Here is a 22276-nt window from a genome sequence, read left to right as displayed (position 1 = left end):
ATTATTACTGTTGTGATGTTTGGAGTACTGTCCTTTTTGCCCTCTTGAAGGAAACTAAGAAAAAAAACAACTTCATTGGTTAAGCATGTGTGTATTTTAGTCAGCCCTCACATAGCCTCCTAGACCTAGCCTGTCCTTTTATTTTTTAATGGGGTGTTGTGCTGTTCCTATATCTCTCCTCACTCCTTTGGGAGCAGGTCGTACAGCTATTCCCGTTCTCGCTCACCCTCCCCTTACTACCACTCCAGAAGGTCACGCCGGTCAAGATCCAGATCACCATCCAGGAGGTCAAAGTCACCTTCACGTAGGAGGTGAGTGTTTTTTTTTCAGAATATACAGTTTTTATCAGCTTTGCCAAGTAGATACATTTTTGTACTTATCCATTCACCCTCCCTTACAACATCTTAGTGTATAAGAACAACCATTACCAGGAACTGTACTACAGGAATAATTTCTTCCATCTTTAACGTCTTCCTAAAGATCGTGGACACACTCCCGCTCAAGGTCCCGGTCCCGCTCTTATTCTCCGTATTACCGTAGGCGGCGCTCAGACTCCTACATGCGATCCCGGAGCAGGTCAAGATCACGGTCATATTCTCGTAGCAGGTATGACAGTTGATGCAACCACTGCCTGCTTGTTCACAAAGGAATGTACAATCAAGACATTAACATTGGTTTTTCAGATGGGCTGTTTCCTTGGGCTAACATCCTGCTGCAGAGTATGTACAATCAGCTGCAGAAATGGAGAACATGCTGTTGGATGTTTTTGTATCTTGTTGTAATCCCTGCAAGTGTTGTTTGTGAGGTACTGCTACTGCCATGTTTGCCTGCAGCAGTGCACCTAACTCTCCTGATCAGTTTTATTTAACAACAGGGTTTTAATCCACTGACAGTTCAAGTTTTTTATTGCAGATTTGTATCTACTAGAAGACCTGTTACTGTTTTTGTTTACTTTTTTATGTGCATGTACAACAGGCAATCTCAGCATCATCATTGTAGATGTTGCCAACTTAGCACCCAGTAATGTACTTTTAAATTTGGAGAAAATTCTACCATTATGGTCATTGCCAAGACATGTTAACTTTGTTCCCAAATGAAGAAAAAACGCTTACCTACGGACCATGTGTGTACAAGTTCATACTAGAATACATGTAGGTTGAATCTTGCCAAGAATGTGTATGTTGAAGGCATGGAGTTCTGCACGATGCCTGAAATGACAGATTGACACAATATGTCAAGTGCATGGATGAGCTGCAGCAGTGGACTCCCTTTGGCCAGTCTTAAATAGGAAAGATGATGGTCATGAAATGTTTTCCAAAAATATCCATTTAAAGATATTTGAACCCATCAAGCGGTTTAGATTGTCATCTGGAATTTCACATCACATGACCATACAACAGTCAGTCAAATTTTATTCAAAATTGACAGTCACATACTCAATATCACATGAAGTATTTTTAGTCACTGCACACATTAATTTATGATGAATAGAATTCAGTCTGTGCTTACTGTGATTCTAGGAGAGAGTACCGCTCCAAGTCTGCTGACAGGAGTCGTAGTCGCAGCAGAAGTAGATCAGCCAGCCGGAGTGTCAGCAGAAGTCGGAGCAGGTCATGAGGGTCACTGTAAGGTTGGTACACATCTCATAGGGTTGTAAACAGTCTGCTGGTAAAACTGGGAGAAAAGCATCTCTAACTTTTTGTGGAGTTTGTTTTTGTATTAGGTTTGTGTCTCGCGCTTTGTCGAGTTTTTAGAAGTCTGAGGAGGGGAATATATTTTATTGCCTACTTTTGATCGTCCTACTTATCATTTCTTTAATATTTACTACATGGACATTTACTTAGTGGTATCACAGTACAGGGCATTTGATCTAATGAAGGGCCCCATTTCATGTAAATGACACATGCTTGCTTGGCATTCAATGTGTCCCCTGTTAACCTCTCTTCCCAGGTGAAGCTCAGGTCGACACAGGTTAAAGCTGCCATGACATTCAACACAGATGAGTGCCCTTCAACTGTTCTGTTTCCTCCCAGTACCTTCACGCCAGCTTCACATTCGTCTGTGTCCCCACTGGGCTCGTTCATTTTGTGCCATGTAGTAATGGTCTGGTGCACCATTAGACTAAAAGACACCTGCTTCTACATGTGAATAGCAACATAACAATGTCACATTACAAAACTAGCCTTACTGCACAAAATGTTTGTGTTTGACATGTATCGAACAGTGAAAAATAGGCAGCTACAGATTCATGTGAAATCAAAGTCAGTGTCTGTATTTCCCAATCTTTTTACATTTATTTTGTGGTCTGTGTTAGCAATGTATTATATAATTTTAGAATCAAGTATTATGGAAGGATTTTACTCGTCTATATTATTATACAGTAATGGTTACCTACACGTAGTAGTTGTCTATCACAAGTTTGATATACATGACTTTATATATAATGAAAATAAAAGGGCTGTACTCATTCATTAACATTGATCTTTTGTTTTTCACCCTATTTTGTGCAATTGACAAGGGAATCTGTGTTATTGTCTGTTTCAATTTATCAAAATAAGTAGGAAGATATTATCTGTTATAACCAATTCTGTACTGGGATTGAGGGATAAGAAAGAATTGTGACTAGGTGTGTGAAAATGGCCAGAAGAAGCTCACACAATGTTAGTGGTGTTAATGTCTAGCAGGTAAAAGAGTTTCAGAGAGAAATGCAGACTGAGAGATCAAGACTTTTGTATAAAAATATTCCAAAACTTGCAATAACATTTTCACACACCTGTGCTCATGATGCTTTTTTGTCTTCCCGGTGAAAAAATGTACATGTAGATAAAATGACTTTGAACAGTATAATGTAATTATGCATGGGCATGACATGTCTTGTTTACAAAAAAAGATAATTTTAAAAAGTTTATTTAATATAATCCAATATATATTATAATCACCATATAGTTCTTTTAGGCTTTAAATTATGTATATGTATGATTTGTTTTATGATATGTGGTACAATGTGTATGTAGTACAGCTTGCTGTAATTTACCCCCATTTCTCTATTATTTTGACCAGAAATGTTCTAGACACAGACTGCCTTGGTAGTGAAAGGAAGTTCCCCATGCTTCCTATATACCAATAAGTGCCATTGGAGCTTTGTGCCATCATCAGTGAAACATTATCTGATGGAATACCTATTTCAGGATGCTTGAATCTTGGTTACAGCCAGCCTTGCTTTTGTTACATACATACAATACATGTACTGTATATTGTCTAGTACATTTATCATTTTCAAAGTGTGGATTGTATTTTAACATAAAGATGTGTGCATGTGTAAGGAATTTACACATTATTTACATTTGTAACTACACTCAATGCATGCTTAGGGTTACGAAGTTAAGAGCTGTTTTGTAATAAGAGGTACAAATATATACATGTATGTACATGTACCACCGTGACTTATTGGCAGTTGCTGGCATGACTATTTTATTGGATAGTGCATACTTAAGTTGTACGTAGTTTGGTTACATATAGGTTTGTGTAGCATTTTATGTCTGGGCCTTAAGTCTGGCAATGGTTACTTTTAGGAAAGTTCATAGTAAGTTGTGTTCATAGTTGTATAATGTATCTTATTTCAAGCTACTCTGTTTCCTCCAGAATGCTCCAATATGCTAGGATACTGTGTATTGTTTCAAGCAATACCACACTGAGAAAAGTTGTGGTACATACATTACTGTACAAGTCTTTATACCAAAATGCTACCTCTGCTGTAATTTTGGTGTAAACAAAAGGAAAAGACCAATACAAGTTAGCCAGCCTGGCAAACAGCTGCAATGTAGTGAGCTCCCCTCTGTGTATACTTTCCTTGCTATTTGGTCCTGTAGAACTTACAATGTATGTCAAAGCCATACAGGCAGCCACAGGCAGATTCAAAGCTTGAAGAACATTGCAGTAAGGAGATGATGTTTGATGGTAGATTGCATGTACAGAGTGTACATGTACCCATTACCCGTATGCCTTAAGCATCTTGAGATATCTAGGAGCACTTGCTACAGTAAGGGTGAATTTGCCAAGAGGTTGCAATATCATGACATTTGAAACCTTCCCTTGGCACTTACTGTTATCTTGCATGTTTTAAAATTGGGCCTTTTTTGTGTTGTTGCTATACGTATGTATATGGGTTTCCAGGACCAATCTAAAAGTTTTCTTTCTGCTGGTAACCTCTCTCACTACCGTCAGTGCCAAACTTCAGCAACCTTCCAGTTTAACACAGGACCATGTTTATTGTTCAAGGGGTTCTTGCCAAGAATACTGCCACAGTAAATATTGCAATTTCCATCAGCAGTGACGAAACTGAGGAAAATAAAAAGGAAAAAAAGGGTTTTGCTCCATTTTGAACAAATCCCGCAGAGAATTAAAGGATATCATACATTCTGACAGACAATATATGTATATTGTCTATGTTAAATTTATGATTAAAATAGTTCACAAACTGTCAGTAAAATCTTTTTGTCTTATCTGTACTGAAAAGGTACAAGGTAGTAGGTACATAGCAAGGTTGACAAAACCACTAAGTTAAACTCGTATACAGGAATGCAGTATTCATGATCAGACTAATGCCAAATTTCTGGGGAACAGCAAAAAATTCTATTACTGCCTTTTCAATGCAATTTTGAAGTCATCAAGACAGTTTTCAAGTTACACAGATACTTTTGTGATCAACCGACTTCTTTCAATAAAGGATGCAACTTAAAGCATGGTATACTGTTAAGTCATTGCTAATAGTAACTGCATAAAAAAAGTGTAGAGACCTATTTCTGATATGGATAACATGGACAACTCCATTGTGTAGTACAGCTACATGTTCATTTGAATTCCATCAGTCTAAAAAAAAGAGAAAGGGGAAAATAATAAATTTAGAATGACCTAACACAAATCCACTCAACTCATACTAATCAAGTCTTCTTGAACTTTTTGTCTTTCTTGAACTTCTTGGATTTCTTCTTTGTTGACTCTGGTGTGGGGGCTGCCTCTTCTTTTCTCTTCTTTCCACTGTGAGTGGTACATGAAAAAATGACATACAAATTTAAAGTTTGTCATAAATCCCATTGAAACCGATACAGAATTGTTCAAAACATTGATATGTGTTGCACAACATTTAATATCAACTGCTTATTATTATTAACAAGTGTGACCTAAAACTACAGGCCATGACCTCATTTTTGCCCAAGGTCATTCAGAACTATTGGTACTGTGCATTTTTATAGAGACCATAATACAGGCTTCAACAAGAACTGGAAGATTTTAGACTTCTGGGACTGTATTGGGATATCCAACTGAATTACATCACACGATGTCCTACTACTTAATATACAATTGTATGAAGTAACTTCCACAATTGCACCATCAGTCATACTTTAAATAATCACACATTCCTGGCTTCTTCCAAACCACATTATGATCCCAAGACCACACTGAGTTCACTACCCCACTACTCCAGTGACACTCAAGGTCATGCAGTGTAAGTGCAGACTAGACACAGACACCCAAAGTACATAACAATACCTCTGCTGCAGAAGTAACTAGTTCAACATACCTGGCCACACTGACGACTCCACTCTTCAGCCCACTGGTCAGCGCTGACTCCCATTCTGTCTCAGATCCCTTGATGACGTATCTGTCACAACACAAATACTGTGTTAATTTTGGGTTCTTGTTGGAACACCTAATACACTTCCTAAATGCAATCTTTAAGTATACATTTTAAAGGCATTACAAAAAGCTGTCAACAAGAATGAAAAAATTATCTGCTATGGTGCTTCAATTGCATTGTCCTCACGGCCTTTCTATTTCAAAGTGACCAATCATTAGAACTGTAAATGGCTTGTACACAAATTGCTGGGAAATCCTACTTCTCAAGGTCCATATCCTTGAGCTTTTTCAGTTCTTTCTTCTGCTTGTCCTCAAACTCCTTGGCTGCCTCTGCCAGTTCAGTCTTCAGGGACTGTGCTGTTGGTTCCATCACCACTTCTTTGGGTGCCAGGAGTTCACTTTCCACTGCCTGCTCTTCAATACTACTCAGGAACTGAAATTAGGATTGATGACAGTGTACTTAAGTTGACACTTTTTACTTCTTATAGAGTTGAAAACTAGAAAGTTTATAAGCTACAACTATTGTCAAATACATGTACGTGTACTTTTACTGTCCACAAAGTATGGGTTGTTCAGTTAAACTGTGGCTAATTTCCTTGAACCTCAGAACTTAAAATCCAAGACATTCCTAAAAAGGAATGACATTAAGACTGACCTGTACAATCTTCCTGACCAGCCTGTTGAACAGACCCATCACCTGTGAGGCTGGCAGTTCCAGCTCTCTCTCCAGGTCATCTACTGTCTTATGCTGAAGTCCCAACCCTAACAGGATGGCCTGGCATGGGATGAACAGATGAAAACAAAACATATGCAGTTTTTCAAGTGAGACAACTTTTCAGCAGAAACATAATAATTAATTGTTGAAGGTATTCAAATAGGAAAACATATTTCAATTTGTGTATGACCAAGGAAAATGTCAGAATGTTTGAAGAATTGAGGAACCAAGTAAAGACTAATTTATCATTTCCTCAAGCATAATCCATAAGATTCATCATAGAGATCTTTGGCACCTGTACGTGTTTACGCCTGCATGGATATCACTTTACAATATACAGTACCCCAGCCAAACTTACCGACTGTGCCACAGACAGAGACGTGTCCAGTTTCTGTAGGAAGTACATCCTGGCCAGGGCAGGCAGCAGGTCCATGATCAGGTGGTAGTCCACCATGTTCCTGGAGTACAAGTCCAGTCTCTTCAGGTCATACTGGGTCAGGTGGGCATACAGGTCCCCCTGGGTAAGGACTGGGCAAGAGGAGGATACATAAATGACCTTACACCTGTCAATCACAGAGATGTTTCGGTAATGTACAGAGATAACAAGAACCATTTCAATCTTTGTTGTGCAAATAATGTAAACCAAAGAAATGATCCTTTGTTTAACCAGCACCATATAGAAGAACAGCTATGCCATACCAGATGTATCAGTCTTGACATCTTTCTTAGCCTGTAAAATGCTGAGGCTCAGGGCTGGCTGGAAGGTACGGAACTGGTACGAGAGTAGAGACAGGAAACGTCGCCGGAAGTCTGTTGGAAGATAAGTTGTCATCGTTATTGACATTGAAAATGAGCAGATAGCTAACCATACTTATCAATATCGATGCTGGTTATGAAAAGATGAATCAAACTTGTGAATGCATTAAGACAGAAATACGGCAGCAGCACATAAACTGAATACAAATTCTTGCATAAGTGTTACAAAAATGCATTATCCAGAAGATTTTCCTAATGTTCTCCTAAGAGGAATTCTTTCATCTTCAGAGAGGTCATGACATGACATTCCATGATCCAGAGACTTTGTTAATGCATTATTACCTGTCCAGAAGGCAGACAGCCAGTCTGTATCCTGGCCTTCATCATCTTCCTGTATCCTCTTCAACATGATACAGGAGTGTTCACCTGTCAGGTCATTCTAGAGAAAAACAACAACATGAAAAAGTCAATAATCAATATATGTCCTTTTTCAACTTTTATAGATACAAATAATTTTACCTGTGTTGATCCAGACAGACATGTTACTACATGAAGGTAACTATAACATCTGTGGCAGGACCTCTCCTTGGTGCTTAACTGATTACCACTTTAACATATCTGTGACAGGACCTCTCCTTGGTGCTGAACTGATTATCACTATGACATATCTGTGATAGGTCCTTTCCTTGGTGATGAACTGATTATCACTTCAACATATCTGTGACAGGACCTCTCCTTGGTGCTGAACTGATTATCACTTTAACATATCTGTGACAGGACCTCTCCTTGGTGCTGAACTGATTATCACTATGACATATCTGTGATAGGTCCTCTCCTTGGTGCTGAACTGATTATCACTTTAACATATCTGTGACAGGACCTCTCCTTGGTGCTGAACTGATTATCACTATGACATATCTGTGATAGGTTATCTCCTTGGTACTGAACTGATTATCATTATAACATATCTGTGTTAGGTCCTCTCCTTGGTGCTGAACTGATTATCACTATGACATATCTGTGATAGGTTATCTCCTTGGTACTGAACTGATTATCATTATAACATATCTGTGTTAGGTCCTCCCTTCGGTGCTGAACTGATTATCACTATAACATATCTGTGACAGGACCTCTCCTTGGTGCTGAACTGATTATCACTTTAACATATCTGTGACAGGACCTCTCCTTGGTGCTGAACTGATTATCACTTTAACATATCTGTGACAGGACCTCTCCTTGGTGCTGAACTGATTATCACTAACTATCCGTTACAGTACCTTGATACCTTGTTTACAAAAGGAAACAGATCAACAAAACTACTTACAGGAGTCTGCCTCAGGTAAACTGGAGCATATCCTGCCTTCTTCCAAAACCTACAAAAGCATTAACAAAAAGTTGTCAAGAACAAGTTGAAGTACACAATCAGACACTCACCAGTTCCAATGACAAGCATTGCAGTTTGAAATAAAGCCAGACCAACTGTAAGAAAGCTAATGTGACAAAATTGACAAATCCTGAGTTAAACAGCCTTACTTGAGCAGGGGTGCCGTCAGCCCGTAGGACACACCCAGGTAGTCTAGCCTCTCTGCCGGTCTTTCGCTCAGTTTGGACAGCAGGGGCGGCAGGTTCTTCCTGGGACCAAGTTTTTCCTCCAACAGGGACACAGTCTGGAAGTGAACATCTAAGGTGTCAACTGTTGTAAAGGATTTGACTTCTATCAATCTTTGCTGTTTTACACCAACACACGTTTTACTATCAAAAAAAAAAAAAACAACAGATGCCCAATTCTTTGAACATGTAGACCAAAAGGTGTTTCTCCTTTAGTGATAGTGAGCAAGTGTGAACTTCATCTGACTTCCTTGAATTTACTCAAATTCAGACTGAAAGTAGCTGCTTTTTAAACAAGAAATGTCTCCTATTCCCATGGTTTAATGGATTATGGATGGGTGCCTAATTCTGCAGTTTGACAGGTTTTCACTAAAATCTGTCCAGCTATCCCTTTTGTAGTGAAAACGTGTGCACTATCACACTATATTTTTGTTCTACTGAAACACAATACCCTGACACACTACCTCCTTGTCCACAGCAGGCAGCCCCTGTGCTGTTCCTGTGTCCTCAGACAGACTGGGGACCTTCCCCTGGTAGTACATGTCCAGCTGCTGTAGGGCTCGCATACCATAACCCATCTGGAAATAACATAGGGAAGCTACTGAAAGAAGGAAGTTCACACATACCCTCAAAACAGTTATAATGCAAACGTTTCAGCCTACCCATGTCAAATATATTGTTAAACAGGCACAACACTGAAGGTTATTTCAGTAGATTGAGAAAATGATGATCGACTTTCACAAGAATTCTGAAGGAAGTAGTGAAAGCGGAACTCGGGTATTCAGAAAAATTGACAATAGACAATGACAAGGAAAATCAGTAGCAACACGTTCTTATACAAATTCAAAATTTCAAGTCATAGTTTTAACATGCATGGCAATATATGTGAACAGAAACAGATCTGTTGTGTAGGACCATAGCATAATGATCACACAACTGCTGGACATCACTTAACCACTTACCCCTTGGTAGTCTGGATGTGTGGCTATTCTGACAACCCTGCCGCCAGACAGACTGGCAAACTCTGTGTCCTGGAACTGCTGGGACACCGTCCAGGGTATGAGGTCACCTGACGCCCTCTTGCCACGGCTCAGACCTGACATGATGCTCTGTTTGGAGATCTCCCCCTCCAAGCACACCTGGATAATGGGATGGTTGGATGGATTGATTGGATAGATGGACAGATATATTTCGACATACTAGTATACAAAATCTAACCTTTATTTTGTAAATGTATCTAAATTGTTGTATATTTAGACTATTTGTGTTTACATAAATATTTTATTGCTATGGGTCAATGTACCTAGAATAAAGTAATTCAAATAATCAATCAAGGCATTAACAGTATCCAATCAGCGACTGTGTACTGAAATGGCCCTACCTGAACTACACACAGTACTTCCGGCAGAGCTGATTGGTCAGGGTCCACAGGTGGCAGCAGCACAAACAGGTGGTGAGCCGGAGCATCTGACAGCATCTGGAGGTCGTTAGGAGTGTTCTGGAAACATACAGGTGTTCAAACTACAATGGTTACTCCATGTTAGAATTAGTAGAAAACAACCAATTGATATTCTTTTCCTCCAATAACAGAAACAAAGCTGAGAATATGGCAAAATTGATAAAAATGATATTGAATATATCTGTGACAGGACCTCTCCTTGGTACTGAACTGATTATCACTCACTATTACATATCTGTGACAGGACCTCTCCTTGGCCTAAAGCACCAATTACAAATAGGACAAAACTGATAACAAGCTCTTGTTTTGCAATCTTGGTAAATCTTTTCAATGTTGTTTTGCTTCATTCTATTGAACATTTAAGATCTCTTTAATTCAACATGTTATATTTGACCATCACCTTGTAATGTGCAGACACATATATGGACATGATCCTCTGTAAGAAGGCCTCAGATGCCTTGTGGTAACAGAACAGGGTGTCCCTGTTCACATAGTATGTGGGGAGGGGTTAAGGAATGGATACGTTCAAACATAGAGAGACTGGTACAGGCATATAAATCCTGTTAAGGTTACAGTTTCTCAAGCAACTGAATAGACTGTATCCATTTGCTTGAGTAACTGTCTATTTGGTATGTCGTTACCTAGACCTTCAACATACATTGCCATATATGTCATATATTTTACTTTCAATCTATCAATCTAATGTTTACCAAATGTACCAAAGATGCTGTGTATTTCTAGAGTGCCATCAATCTTTTCTACAACATAATCAAAAAAGCTCTTATAAGTCAAAATGCCTTCCAAGGTAGTGATATGCTTTCCCTATTCTTTATCGTGCTTGCCACCTTTGCAGCAGTGTTAACATCCATGTGGAGGATATAGGTCACAGCTGGCAGGGATGGGACAGCCAGAGTGCACCCTGGGAACACTGGACACGTCCAGACACAGCAGGCGGTTCAGCCAGGCCTCCACCGGGTCCTCGCTGGCGTAACGGATGGACTCGGTCAGCACCAGCTCATGCAGAGTTCGGCCTGGGGGGGGGGGATAATGTACAGGGCATTTTTTACACATCAGTGTTCGAAATACCCGTCTGCAGTCTGCAATTTGCAGATAGATTTTCAAGATTGCAGAAGAAAAAATCTTACAATCTGCAATTTTGCAGAAGGAAAAAATAGGCTCCGGATTCAATAGTTTTCAATTAGCAAAGCAGTGGCGCTGTGAATAGATCGAAAACCTGCGCCGCACGAACCTGCCGGCGTTTTTCCAGCAGATTGTAATGTTCCCATATAAGGGAATTTGGGGTCAAAGTTGAACGATTTCGACAAGGCGACGAAAGGCGACGATAACCAAATATGGGCACTCGCCATTTTCCGATGTTAGATTTCGTCTCCCGGGAGGACCCGACAACTGCCTCGGCAATTTTCGGCAGTTTTCGCTGAGCATTTCCCAGCAGGCAACACGGCAAAGGAAACATGGCTCCTCCGAAAAACCACACTCGCCTCGGCGTTAATTTGCCGAAATTTCGATGTTTTTCCTTGGTATTTTGCACGATCCAAGCAAAGAAAACAAGTTGATCACATGAACGAAAGAGAAATACAGCACTGGGAACCTAATGGTCCGTTTTGTTGGGCGGTAATTTCTCATTTCGAGTGAAAATTTACGTGCATCACATTGTGACCATATTGTGTAAAATCAGTGATTTTCGACTCGATCCGAACCAAGCACGGCCCGTAGACTTGTCCTTTATGATTTCTAGATGACTATCGGTACCAAAATACGGGAAAATATTGTTGCAAAATGAGAGAGACGGAGACTAAGGTAAACTTCTTTTATTTGAAGGCTGGATTTTCATTTTCCTGGCAGGCTTCTTTGTATGTAGTGATCATCTCTGGTTGTCCATCGTCTCCGATGATGACTTCTGTGCACAGCCCGTCAGGTGGGGTGGATCCTCTGGTGACTTCTTAGCCCAAAGGCTGAGGCACACAGCTTCCCGCACCTGCTGCACTGGTATTCTGTAGTACTAGTAGTTGTTGTTGTCCTATGACGCTTCTCCCGTGACGCTTCTCCAGTGATCATCAGTTATTCAGTAACAACAAATATGGATTTTTGTTCCGGTCAAAAAAAAAACGGTCCACCGACCTTTCGGTTTTTTTGGACCGGACCGATAAAATTTTACGGTCCGAACATATTTAGAAGAGTGATATTTTGAAGAATTTCAGTAATGCTACAGACTTACAAAGCTATACCGTTATATATATATATGTGATGTAAAAATAGGCATTATTGGTTTCAGAAGGTTGTAATATGGGGGCTTGTGTATTTGCAGAAAGTATTTCCAAATTGCAGGACGAAATTTTGACTCTTCTGCAATATTGCAGAGCACTGAAAAAAAGTATTTCGACCACTGCACATTCTTCACATTCATCAATATAAAAAATGCAAGACTTTCTGAAATCACGACAGAAAGGTTACTCAAAAGAATGGGTACATGTACTTCACCAGAATGTATAAGTTACAATACAAAATATTTTTCTTGGTCCATTATCATGTGAACAGAGTTAAAACAGCTTCCATGTTTTTTTAAAGATTGCAGTAAAGGTTGTTTAGGATGTACGTGTATTATCAATGATGAGACTGCAGGGAAGAGTGTTGGAAACTGACCTGTAGCACTGGCCCCGCCCTCCGTCTTGGTTGCCATGGCAGCAGCTGCCTTAGCTTCTGAGTTCCCACCGAAGGTCGCGTTCTGCTGTCTGAGCTGCTGAATCAGCTTCAGAGACAGAGACCTTCCTGTGCCCTCGTATCTGTGGGAGTGGGGGATTTCAACATTGTTTTCTTCTGTCCTTAAATTACATACCAACAGCTTAAAACACTATTCACCCACATTGAACTTTTCTGGTTGTCAGCAGAAGAATACTGTAAGCTGAAAAATTAACCAACTGTGCCATGTTCCAAAACTTCTTCTATCTTAGCAAATATGAATTTGATAGGGCTAAGATCATATCTATACAAGAGCCATGCATTTTGTTGAAGACAGTGAAAAAATCAAACCTCACAAACAATACATTCACTTCATACAGCATATCCATTTAGTATCTTACGGTAACAAGACTTCTGTCCAATCAGAAGGCACATTGGTATGCTCCTGACCAATAAGAAATGTCTAACATGTACACACCCATTGACAGTAGAAGCCATGAAGACCAGGTAAGGTCCCATGAGGCTCTTCACCAGGGGGAGGGGGATGGCAGCCGCCTCGTCAATCACAACCAGCTCTGCCTGACCCAGCTTCTGGGCATCACTGGGGTGCAGGTACTGTGGTGGCAAACAAATGTGTATGTTTAACTTGTGTATTGCTGTCTATACTATACATGTCTGAACCTAGTCCTCTGAATATACAATAAAGGTCTTTGATTCATTATGCTGGTGGAATAATTAATACAATGAACATACACTACTGGTCCAAACTGGCTTACTCTGGTCAACAGAAAATAAATGAAAGTTGAGTGAAGAGAAAGCAATATTGTTTTTACCTGTATGGTCTGTCTGTGTTCCCTGTAGATGTTGACTCTGACTACAGCCTTGTGGAAGTCTGGGTTTGTGGACTGGACAAGTTCATAGTCCATGTGCTCCTGTATATGTCATAGAAGGTTAGACATTCAGGTAACAAGATAGACAAGAAAACAGTTACTCAAGTTGTCCATTTCTATTTTTACGGGATCAAAAGATTTTTCAAAGAATTTGAGAACTTTTCCCTGACCACATTGTCCATGAAAAGCATCCAATTAATGGCAAGAAACAAGAGGGAAACACTAACCTGGTAATCCAGGGCATCAAAACCCTTAAAGACAAACTCAAACAGGGTGTTCAGATTCTCAGGGCTGGGAGATGTCACAAAAATGTTGGAGTAGCTGAAACAGAACAGGACATTGACATTTCTGAGTGGGTTCTATGGTAGAGGGGTTAGCTTCTTTTTCCAGAGAGTACATGTCGCTTCTCTTTTCAAACATGCAATTAACACTAGTAATCTATGTCCAGTATTTGCTACTAATCTACATGTAGTAGGCTATTTTTGACCTAAGATTTACCAAGGGAGCAAAAAACATCTTTGTTAAGAAATATGACTTGTGACTCAGTCTGTACCAAAGAACAAGCAATATTTGTTTCACTATCCATTGAATGCATCCCACCTAGCACCACACACAGGTACTGCAGCAGCTTCAACATGCATGAGAGGTTGGTGGTATATTTATTACCTGAATGCTACAGCCCCTGCTATGGCCAGTCCCAGTGCTGCAGACTTGCCCCGACCCCTGGCTGCTGTCATGGCAACTGTGCTCCTCAGTGTCTTCTCCGAGATGGCCTCAATAAACTTCAGTAAAGCCTTGGCCTATTGAATCATCAGGAAAACAAGACTCATCAATATCATGCAACATGAACTGAAAAAGAATCTGTCAAAACAAGAAAACTACTTCCAGTCTAGGCCAAGTTAATAATTTTTTCAAAAGCCAGAACATCAACAGACAGAGCAGTTTCACAGTGGTCTATCCATACCTGGTCCAGAGTCTTGCAGCAGTTGACCAGTGAGCCCACAGGCTGGGTGTCCTGCAGGGATTCCTTCAACCCCTTCAGTTCTACCTCTGCAGGGTTTAGGGAGTCCTCCTGTGGAAAGGTGCAGACAGTTAAGTTATAGGCACTACTAAGCAAGGCACTACTATTCCTGGTACAAGTAGTTAGACATAGAAAAAAGAAAAATCTTACAAAATTTATAGTACAGTAGTTACAAGTTACAGCTTCTTTCTAATTATGCATGGATACATTAAAGCCAACAGCAATGCTACTAACATGTTATTTGTTAGGATAAGAACTTACAATGCAAAGAAATCATTCTGATAGTTTGAAAGTTAAAAATAGTCTTTTCTATTTCACGACTTGGGTTTTCAAAAAATCTATTGAGTAGGATGGGAAAGCTCAAAAAATCAGTTGGGCCCTATATTATTTGGCAACTTGCAATGTCACAAAAGGTCATGAAGACTGATGATGGTGAAGGCTGTGACTGACCTTTGACCTGGATGGCACAGCTGATATGTTGAGGATGTGTGAGGAGATGGGGAGGATGTTCAACTGGTCATCTATCACCATACAGGTCTCACAGGACGACAGGGACAGCAGAAACCTGCAACAAGGTAAGGCTCGCTTATCCCACAACATATGGCTAAAGACATCTGAGGTGGCAAGGTAGTCTTATGGTTACAGTGTTTTTACTGAATTAGATTAGAATTAAATACAATATGGGAAAATCTAAAACCACACCTTTCATTGAATCTGCCCACCACATCTCTGTGTGCCTCTGTTCTGTACCGGGAATGTACATCCTGAAAGGTAGACATGACATTGATATTCACTTGTATTCAACAGAATGTAAGTTCAATCCAGAAAACCTACTGTAGCAGCTACATGTAGTGTATTTAGCATTTGAGTTCATGCTCTCAATATCTAACAGACTATAGACACAGATACATACACAAAGACACATGCATAAATAATGCATAAATTTGTACATGGTACATGCTACCCCCTCCCAAACTCCAGGCCACCTACCATAGCCATGGTGTACAGCTGTCGGAGTGAGTTCATACTCCTGAGCAGCAGACAGGCGATGCCCCCACCCTCCACTGTTTCAATGGTTCTGCACAGCAGGTTGGGGGTCAGTGCTTCAAAGTCCTGTGACAAGGAAAGAATCCATGTACCTTTAACATCTTATAAAGCTAATTTTCGAAGAATCTTGAATCAACAAAACCTTATCTATACTTTACATACTACATGTATATAGAATCTATACTTCATTTATGTCACTGAAACAAACAATGTCATATGAATTTGTATTTACTATCATACAAGATTTGACAAGTTGTATGTTTACCTGTAACACACACATGCCGTATGTGTTTCCAAGAATCTTATGGGTCTCAGCGTAGTAGCAGTAGCGGACATTTGTGGCAGCTATGAACAGTTCAAATGGGTCGTCTTCCTTCACGTCCAGAGTTCCGTTCCTGATCTTCTTCTGGAGCTGTTTCATTCTCTTCTTACGATGTCTGTGAGGGAGTAAAAAAAAGATTAAATAAAAACTTCTTTACAACTGTTAAGTGCTTCACAAACCACAGGGGTTCATTGACAGAACAGACCCAATGCTTAAACAAGAAAAACTTTGGTATCAACTTCAAGCCATCTTCAATCAAAGCATGTTCATCCAACATTTTTGTGCTTGATTAACAAGAAGAGGCACTATTGATTTCTAACGTCTGAGCAAAAGTACGATATTACATCTTATCATCAGCTGCTGATACTTACGTGCTGAATCCAAGCTCCTTTTTGTAACACCATAAAACAGAGGGGCGTGCCTTGACCTGAGCCTTTGACAACATGTGGTGAAGGATCACAACCTGTGTGTGAAATGACAGTAGGTTCAGATATCAGCACTTCACTAGTGTAGTTGTTATTAAGCCTGTTGTTTCCTGAATAAAGACTGCTGTTTAAGAAAGACTAAATGTTAGAGTAGTCACAGGATCCACATGCATTGTATGTGTAACATCATTAGAATATTGATTCAAGTCTTACAAGTGACCAATACAAGAAAAAAAACGACCCATTACTACTTGTACATACCTGGTCCTTGCCCTTGTCTCCCACGATGACAAACAGGCCTCTGTGGTGTTGTACCACGCCATTCTCTATCAGAACACGGATCCTGTTGTCAACCTTCTTCAGTACCATCTTGGATTATCTGAGCTTTAATGTCCACAACAGGACTGCTGAAAAGTGACGAAGAAGAAGTGAAATGTTGTATAATCAGAGTCTTCTACTTAGTCTTGGACTGATACTTCGTATTAAAATAAACAAAACCAGGCCGTTATTTTGGATACACAATCACCATTTTATAGAGTTCAAAAATATCTTAACCCACACAAAGAATCGTTAAATCTGCAAAACTGAGGATAATACAGCCAATAGCTCAAATATTACCTATTCAACAAAACTTTTCGATACACTGTTACTTTAAAATCCACAAGGGTGGGAGGGGGGCAAGCACGAAACAAAATATTTGATACCTTTTCCCTACAAACAGCTGCGTATTTTGTGACCTCAGTTACTCCTTTACGTGATGGGTCAGCGTTGGGCCAGTTTTGATGCCATAAGAATGCACAAGATACTTTAAAATCCTGAATTAAAGTCAGCAGAGAAACGCATCGAAAACACGCACGTCCGCACATGTGCTGCTGCCGCATGACCTTTGACCTAACCAATGACCTGATTACCTTTATAATATCGACCGACTTCTGAGGACGACATACAGCAACTATAGCAGCATTTTTCAATTAAAAACACCATGATGATGATGATGATCATATGGGGAATTCCATATGTTTTGGACGTAACAAGAGACACAACAAAAAGTTCCGTGTCAGAGTTTTGGGTGTAACGTTACCGTGATGTTTTACAAGTTTAATAGCTGTCCCCTTGATTTTGCTCGACCATGGCTCGACGATCGACTTTCTAAAAATACTATTGACTGTTGGTTGGCTGGTGAATACAGTTCCAATATGTCATCACAAGTTATCATAAACGATAGTTATTTGAATGAAGAGTTTAATCAAAATGTCATTTTTCGTCTCTGTCTATCTTGATGGCTTTCTTAACTTTGTTATTGATTTAACAAAAGGGACTTTGTCAATCAGAATATTTTACTATATGCTAATTTATGATATATCTTATAATCAAAAGCAACAGAAAACATCAATAATAAAGCAAATACAAGCTTAAGAGCACAGTTTTTTTCACTGCATAGTACATATAGGTTTTATTTTGACTGAGACTACTTCTAAGTAGTCTTGGGTGCTTTTAAAAAGCACTCAACAGACCGACAATCGTTAATACATCTTTACGATATATCTACACTAGCTATGTAAGAACATCAGCAAAATATCGGCAAAATTAATCTGAGACTATTAACTACAGTTTTTATGTCTTAAATCTAATCTAATTAGAAGTTTCAACTACATTACATAGAGGATGTGTCATTTGTCATATCAAAACATGGAAGTCGGTAAGGCAACAGATGTATGACAAGTAATTCGAGATGATTTTTCGTATTTTGAACTATTAACGTTGTATTAAATGCATTTACCTCGTGATTATTTTATTTTTATTCGCAGAGAGTGAAAAAAATATCTAGAGGTATTCGCGCGTTTGAAGTTCCAGGTCGAAAAAAAGAACTATTAACCAGATATTCGTGGTGTTATGATTTCGCGATGAGAGGTCACCGCTAAGATCGCGAAAATAAAATCACCACGAATGTTGCTGTCTTTGTAAATTGCAGTACAATGTAAAGCCAATTTCTTTTTTGTGTTTTGACCTTCATGTAAATCAAATGTCTACGATATCTTTGAATATGACTATAGATTCAGCGCTGGTCACAGGTCCATCAATCCGTCAGAACTTCCCGGTCGCGATCAGTCGATTCTGCAGGAGAACGAGCCTGGTCCGTCCAGCACACAGCGCATGCCGTCCGGACAGGAGTCACTGGTGCACCTGTAGGAGCCTTTCATCGGTACTCCGGTACTAGGTGCTGTGTGCGGAATATCATCATTAGTTTAGAGGTTGCCAATGAACAGAAAATATGCATCTTCAATTAATGTCAAAGTATGACTTACAACTATTTCAATATCTTGAATGGTGTTAATATGTTCGGACCCAAAATAAAATAAGTTTTTGAACATCTTGATGACAGTCGAAAATGTTTCTCACCATGGCAGATGAAGTGGGTGATCTCGTCCTGACAGGTCCAGTCAAAAGGACAGTAACTGTTCGCACACCAGTCAATGTCTGAGAAGATATCAAGATAAGAGTGGCATCGTACGATACGCAATACTAGCACATGTAAATCGTTTCACTGTTATGTTTCATACCTTATGTAACATTATTTATTCAAACGGCAGTGTAGCATTATTTTGTAGTGTCATATCTAGTTCCCACCTATTTCACAGAGGTCTCCACTGTAGCCTGTAGGACACCAGCAGCGGAACGAGTTCACCTCATCAACGCACTGTCCGCCATGTTGACATGGGGATGAGGCGCACTCGTCAACATCTGTTTCAAAACAAACAAAACAACAACTTCAAAAAAGACTGGTATATTTCTTTCCACATTTTATTTGGCGCATACAGTTTTGGTTTCGATCAAGCCCGCGGCATTTTGCTTTCTTGTGATCTTGTCACAGTTTTCTACATGTGTCACGTGGACATTTTTTCAGCAGCAAAACTCAAATGGGGCACCATGCACAGACCAGAAGTATTTGATATAAAATTGAGCTGGATACGGAGTTAACATTGAATATAAACCATCACTAGCAAACTAGCAACTCACTTGTCTCACAAAACTTTCCATCAAAACCATCCGGGCATGCGCAGAAGTGGTAGGACTCATCAAAACACGAGGTGCAGTTTCCTCCATTGTAGCAGACGTTCTGTCCACATGGTTTGGGTTCTGCAGAAAAAGGAAAAACAAAATATTTTATATTACAAAATAATTTGAACCAGTGGAAGGGCATATCAAGGATTGTGGCATATTAGTATATGCAAGGGATATGGCCATGCCAAATGTGTTTTATTGGCACGTTAAGGCCTTGGTACATTGTAAGTCTCATTCTCGTGGTAACGATAGAAGCCAACCTGACTCGTTAGTTCTGTCTCTTAAGATGAAGAACGTGTGGACTTTTATATTTACTTTTTCATATTAAAGGCTATGTTTATGCCTTATGTCATGGAGATTCAAGCAATCAAATGGAAACTTACCCGATTGGCAGACATACTTGTGAAGCTCCGTGCATGACGTGGTCTTCGCCAGGTAGTTGTCTGAGCTGTCCAATAGCAGACACAGATCACAGGGTGTGGCTGGCTCGCTGGACGACCACTGCAACTCATCTGATTAAAAATTTATATCATTATCATCGATACAACCAATATACATATACTAGTAGATGTTTGCCATGCATGCATACTAGCTCCTAGTTAGTTCTATTCAACATGTTGCTAGATATGATATACACGGCGGTCTGTCACTACGGCATTCTTTCCCATTGCTATGCGCGTTCGAAAAGGTATCGGGTTACAAGACGCTATTTTGGCCTGTTTTGAACTACCCGTAAAATATTTGAAAATGAACAAAAAATATTTAGGGGTAAATTTCGTCAAATTAAAATGAAATTATCGTCTTAACATCCTTTAAATGTTAGCTTTTTATGTTAAATCACTGATTTTTAAAAACTTCGCTCAGAAAGACGATTATTTTCGGGTTTCCGAGCACAAGTCATGCCACGTTTTTAGGCAAACATCGTTCAAACCTGGCTACGTATATCACCCCAGATCCCCGATTTTTATATTTTTCGCAGACTAGGAATAAGATAAAAAATCGGGATTTTTTAATTTCTGATTGTAAGTCTAGTTTTTGTCGACATATTGGTGCAAAAATGGCATTTTTTGACATTTTTCTCACAAAATTACCCATAATTCAAAATTGAGGCCATTTTTCAAAAATCCCTAAAACACGATTTTCGGGACAACCGTGGCAGTCATTTTGAGCCGTAAATGGAGTATGTTTGACTCTCCATGTTTCCAGGTTTGAACGAGTTTTGGAGACATGTCATATCGCCAGAAAGTGTGCATTGTGTTATTCATACAGGTGTAAAGAATCATTACAGTATTCAAGGTCACCCAAGGATACGACAGTAGCTTCGCTACATGTTACATACCCACCAAAAATTATAGCGGACATGTGCTGTCCAGGAAACTGTTTGTATCTATAGAAAAGTGTTGTTTTTTTATCTGTTGCGAGGCATTCAGGCAGAAGGGCTTGTTTTGCCGCTTTATTGTAAATGACCGCAGGTGACCCCGAAATAGAACGCGGGTTCGATTCGAATTGCCCAGATCGAACACGATCGAACACAGTTCGGGTTCTATGACATGTGGGAACTTTTCAGCCCAGATTTTACCACCGTGATACCTGTTGAACTTAGGCCCACTCTAGACGAAGCATTTCGCGACAGCGGTAACTGCCGACAGCGGCACGCCGACAGCAGGAACGCCGTCTAGAGAGGATCCCCGACAGCGTAGTCCCGCTGTCATGAAATTTTCTGACGACAGCTCCAAAGTTGTCGGCCGACAACTCAGCGGGAGTCCCCGACAACTTAAAGTGCGTATAGAGAACTCGCGACAGCGGGAGGTCAGGGTTCAGTTTGTCACAGAGCATCTAAAATGTTCCCCTCGACATCCTGAAGCGCCTGTAAAACTCTGTATCGCACAGTGTGCCTTGAACAAATTTTTGCCAAAAGGTCGCGGGGCCTTACGTATCGCCAGATCCTCCGGTGGACAGGATCACCACCTTTTGCCAAAGCAATGGCAGCGGGGAGGTAAGCAGGGCGCGACGTGTCAGCAACATCTCCCGGTAACTCAACCGTCTCCTGCGTGCACCCCTAGCTCGTCGCCTCATATTGGACAAGACGCGAGTGACTAACATAAAGAAAAACATCTGACACACGGCGAGGAAAAACATTGGCGGCTCCCCCGCCATTTTGGATTTCACGCGTTAGAACATTCGGATGTTCGATGTTCGATGCAAAGAGATTTGTGTGTATAAAGACGTCGCGACAGCGGCGTCCCGACAGCGGGAAATATCGCCGCTGTCGCGAAATGCTTCGTCTAGAGTGGGCCTTAGATGTAGAATCTTCATAGACTGATACCAGCTAGTAATATTATTACCTGCCATACATTTTACCTGTTACAATCCTTGTGCAATAAACTTTGACTTGTATTTGGATCAGCAGCAGACTACATTATTGAACTCCTTAAGTGTTTACTAGTTACTCATCACTGCCCTTATGGTTTTATTAGTTACTTATCACTGTCTACTCCAATGTTTAACATAGTCTAAATTAGTTATCGTTGAAAGTGATACTGAACCGCTGAACATTCGAACCTGAAATGCCAGACCCATCGCTGTATGCAAGAGAAACTGGTAGAACCTTCCCAGCAATCCAGTGGGAGACGGTA

At 40.1% G+C, this 22276-nt stretch overlaps 3 protein-coding genes across 5 annotated transcripts in view; 1 reads left to right on the top strand and 2 right to left on the bottom strand.

The window, feature by feature from the left end:
• LOC109475515 (serine/arginine-rich splicing factor RS2Z33-like) overlaps window positions 1-2583 on the top strand; it is a 12957-nt gene extending 10374 nt beyond the window's left edge. The window contains exons 6-9 of one of the 2 annotated variants that reach the window (XM_019776154.1): window positions 249-311; window positions 481-606; window positions 1521-1630; window positions 1951-2583. In XM_019776154.1, the coding sequence (XP_019631713.1) occupies window positions 249-311; window positions 481-606; window positions 1521-1617 (286 nt within the window). In that variant the 3' untranslated portion in view covers window positions 1618-1630; window positions 1951-2583. The remainder of the gene's footprint in view (window positions 1-248; window positions 312-480; window positions 607-1520; window positions 1631-1950) is intronic. The other variant, XM_019776155.1, reaches the window with a different exon arrangement.
• A 1665-nt stretch (window positions 2584-4248) lies between these two features.
• On the bottom strand, window positions 4249-17485 carry LOC109475505 (RNA cytidine acetyltransferase-like). The gene is made up of 27 exons (XM_019776138.1): window positions 17282-17485; window positions 16839-16984; window positions 16524-16615; window positions 16096-16267; window positions 15774-15896; window positions 15486-15547; window positions 15234-15348; window positions 14727-14834; window positions 14429-14562; window positions 13990-14083; window positions 13706-13804; window positions 13351-13487; window positions 12837-12976; window positions 11056-11206; window positions 10576-10672; window positions 10098-10214; window positions 9679-9855; window positions 9181-9294; window positions 8642-8775; window positions 8433-8481; window positions 7451-7547; window positions 7052-7162; window positions 6711-6880; window positions 6293-6412; window positions 5898-6070; window positions 5582-5662; window positions 4249-5037 (listed from the first exon to the last, which is right to left on the bottom strand). The coding sequence occupies exons 2-27, from the start codon at window positions 16944-16946 to the stop codon at window positions 4941-4943; spliced, it is 3072 nt and encodes a 1023-aa protein (XP_019631697.1). The 5' UTR covers window positions 16947-16984; window positions 17282-17485; the 3' UTR covers window positions 4249-4940.
• Window positions 17486-18023: 538 nt separating this feature from the next.
• The window catches only part of LOC109475507 (fibropellin-1-like), an 8184-nt gene continuing 3931 nt past the window's right edge, over window positions 18024-22276 (bottom strand). Inside the window, exons 7-12 of one of the 2 annotated variants that reach the window (XM_019776140.1) lie at window positions 22203-22276; window positions 20024-20152; window positions 19596-19715; window positions 19206-19319; window positions 18978-19055; window positions 18024-18798 (exon numbers count right to left, since the gene is read on the bottom strand). The exon at window positions 22203-22276 is cut by the window's right edge and continues 151 nt beyond it. In XM_019776140.1, coding sequence (XP_019631699.1) covers window positions 18683-18798; window positions 18978-19055; window positions 19206-19319; window positions 19596-19715; window positions 20024-20152; window positions 22203-22276 — 631 coding nt within the window. In that variant the 3' untranslated portion in view covers window positions 18024-18682. The remainder of the gene's footprint in view (window positions 18799-18977; window positions 19056-19205; window positions 19320-19595; window positions 19716-20023; window positions 20153-22202) is intronic. The other variant, XM_019776141.1, reaches the window with a different exon arrangement.

Source organism: Branchiostoma belcheri, unplaced genomic scaffold, assembly GCF_001625305.1.
Source record: "Branchiostoma belcheri isolate BF01 breed outbred unplaced genomic scaffold, Haploidv18h27 scaffold34, whole genome shotgun sequence".
Lineage (NCBI taxonomy): Eukaryota > Metazoa > Chordata > Leptocardii > Amphioxiformes > Branchiostomatidae > Branchiostoma > Branchiostoma belcheri.
The sequence above is the reverse complement of the archived record's forward strand: the minus strand, read 5'-3'. Positions and strand labels throughout refer to the sequence as shown.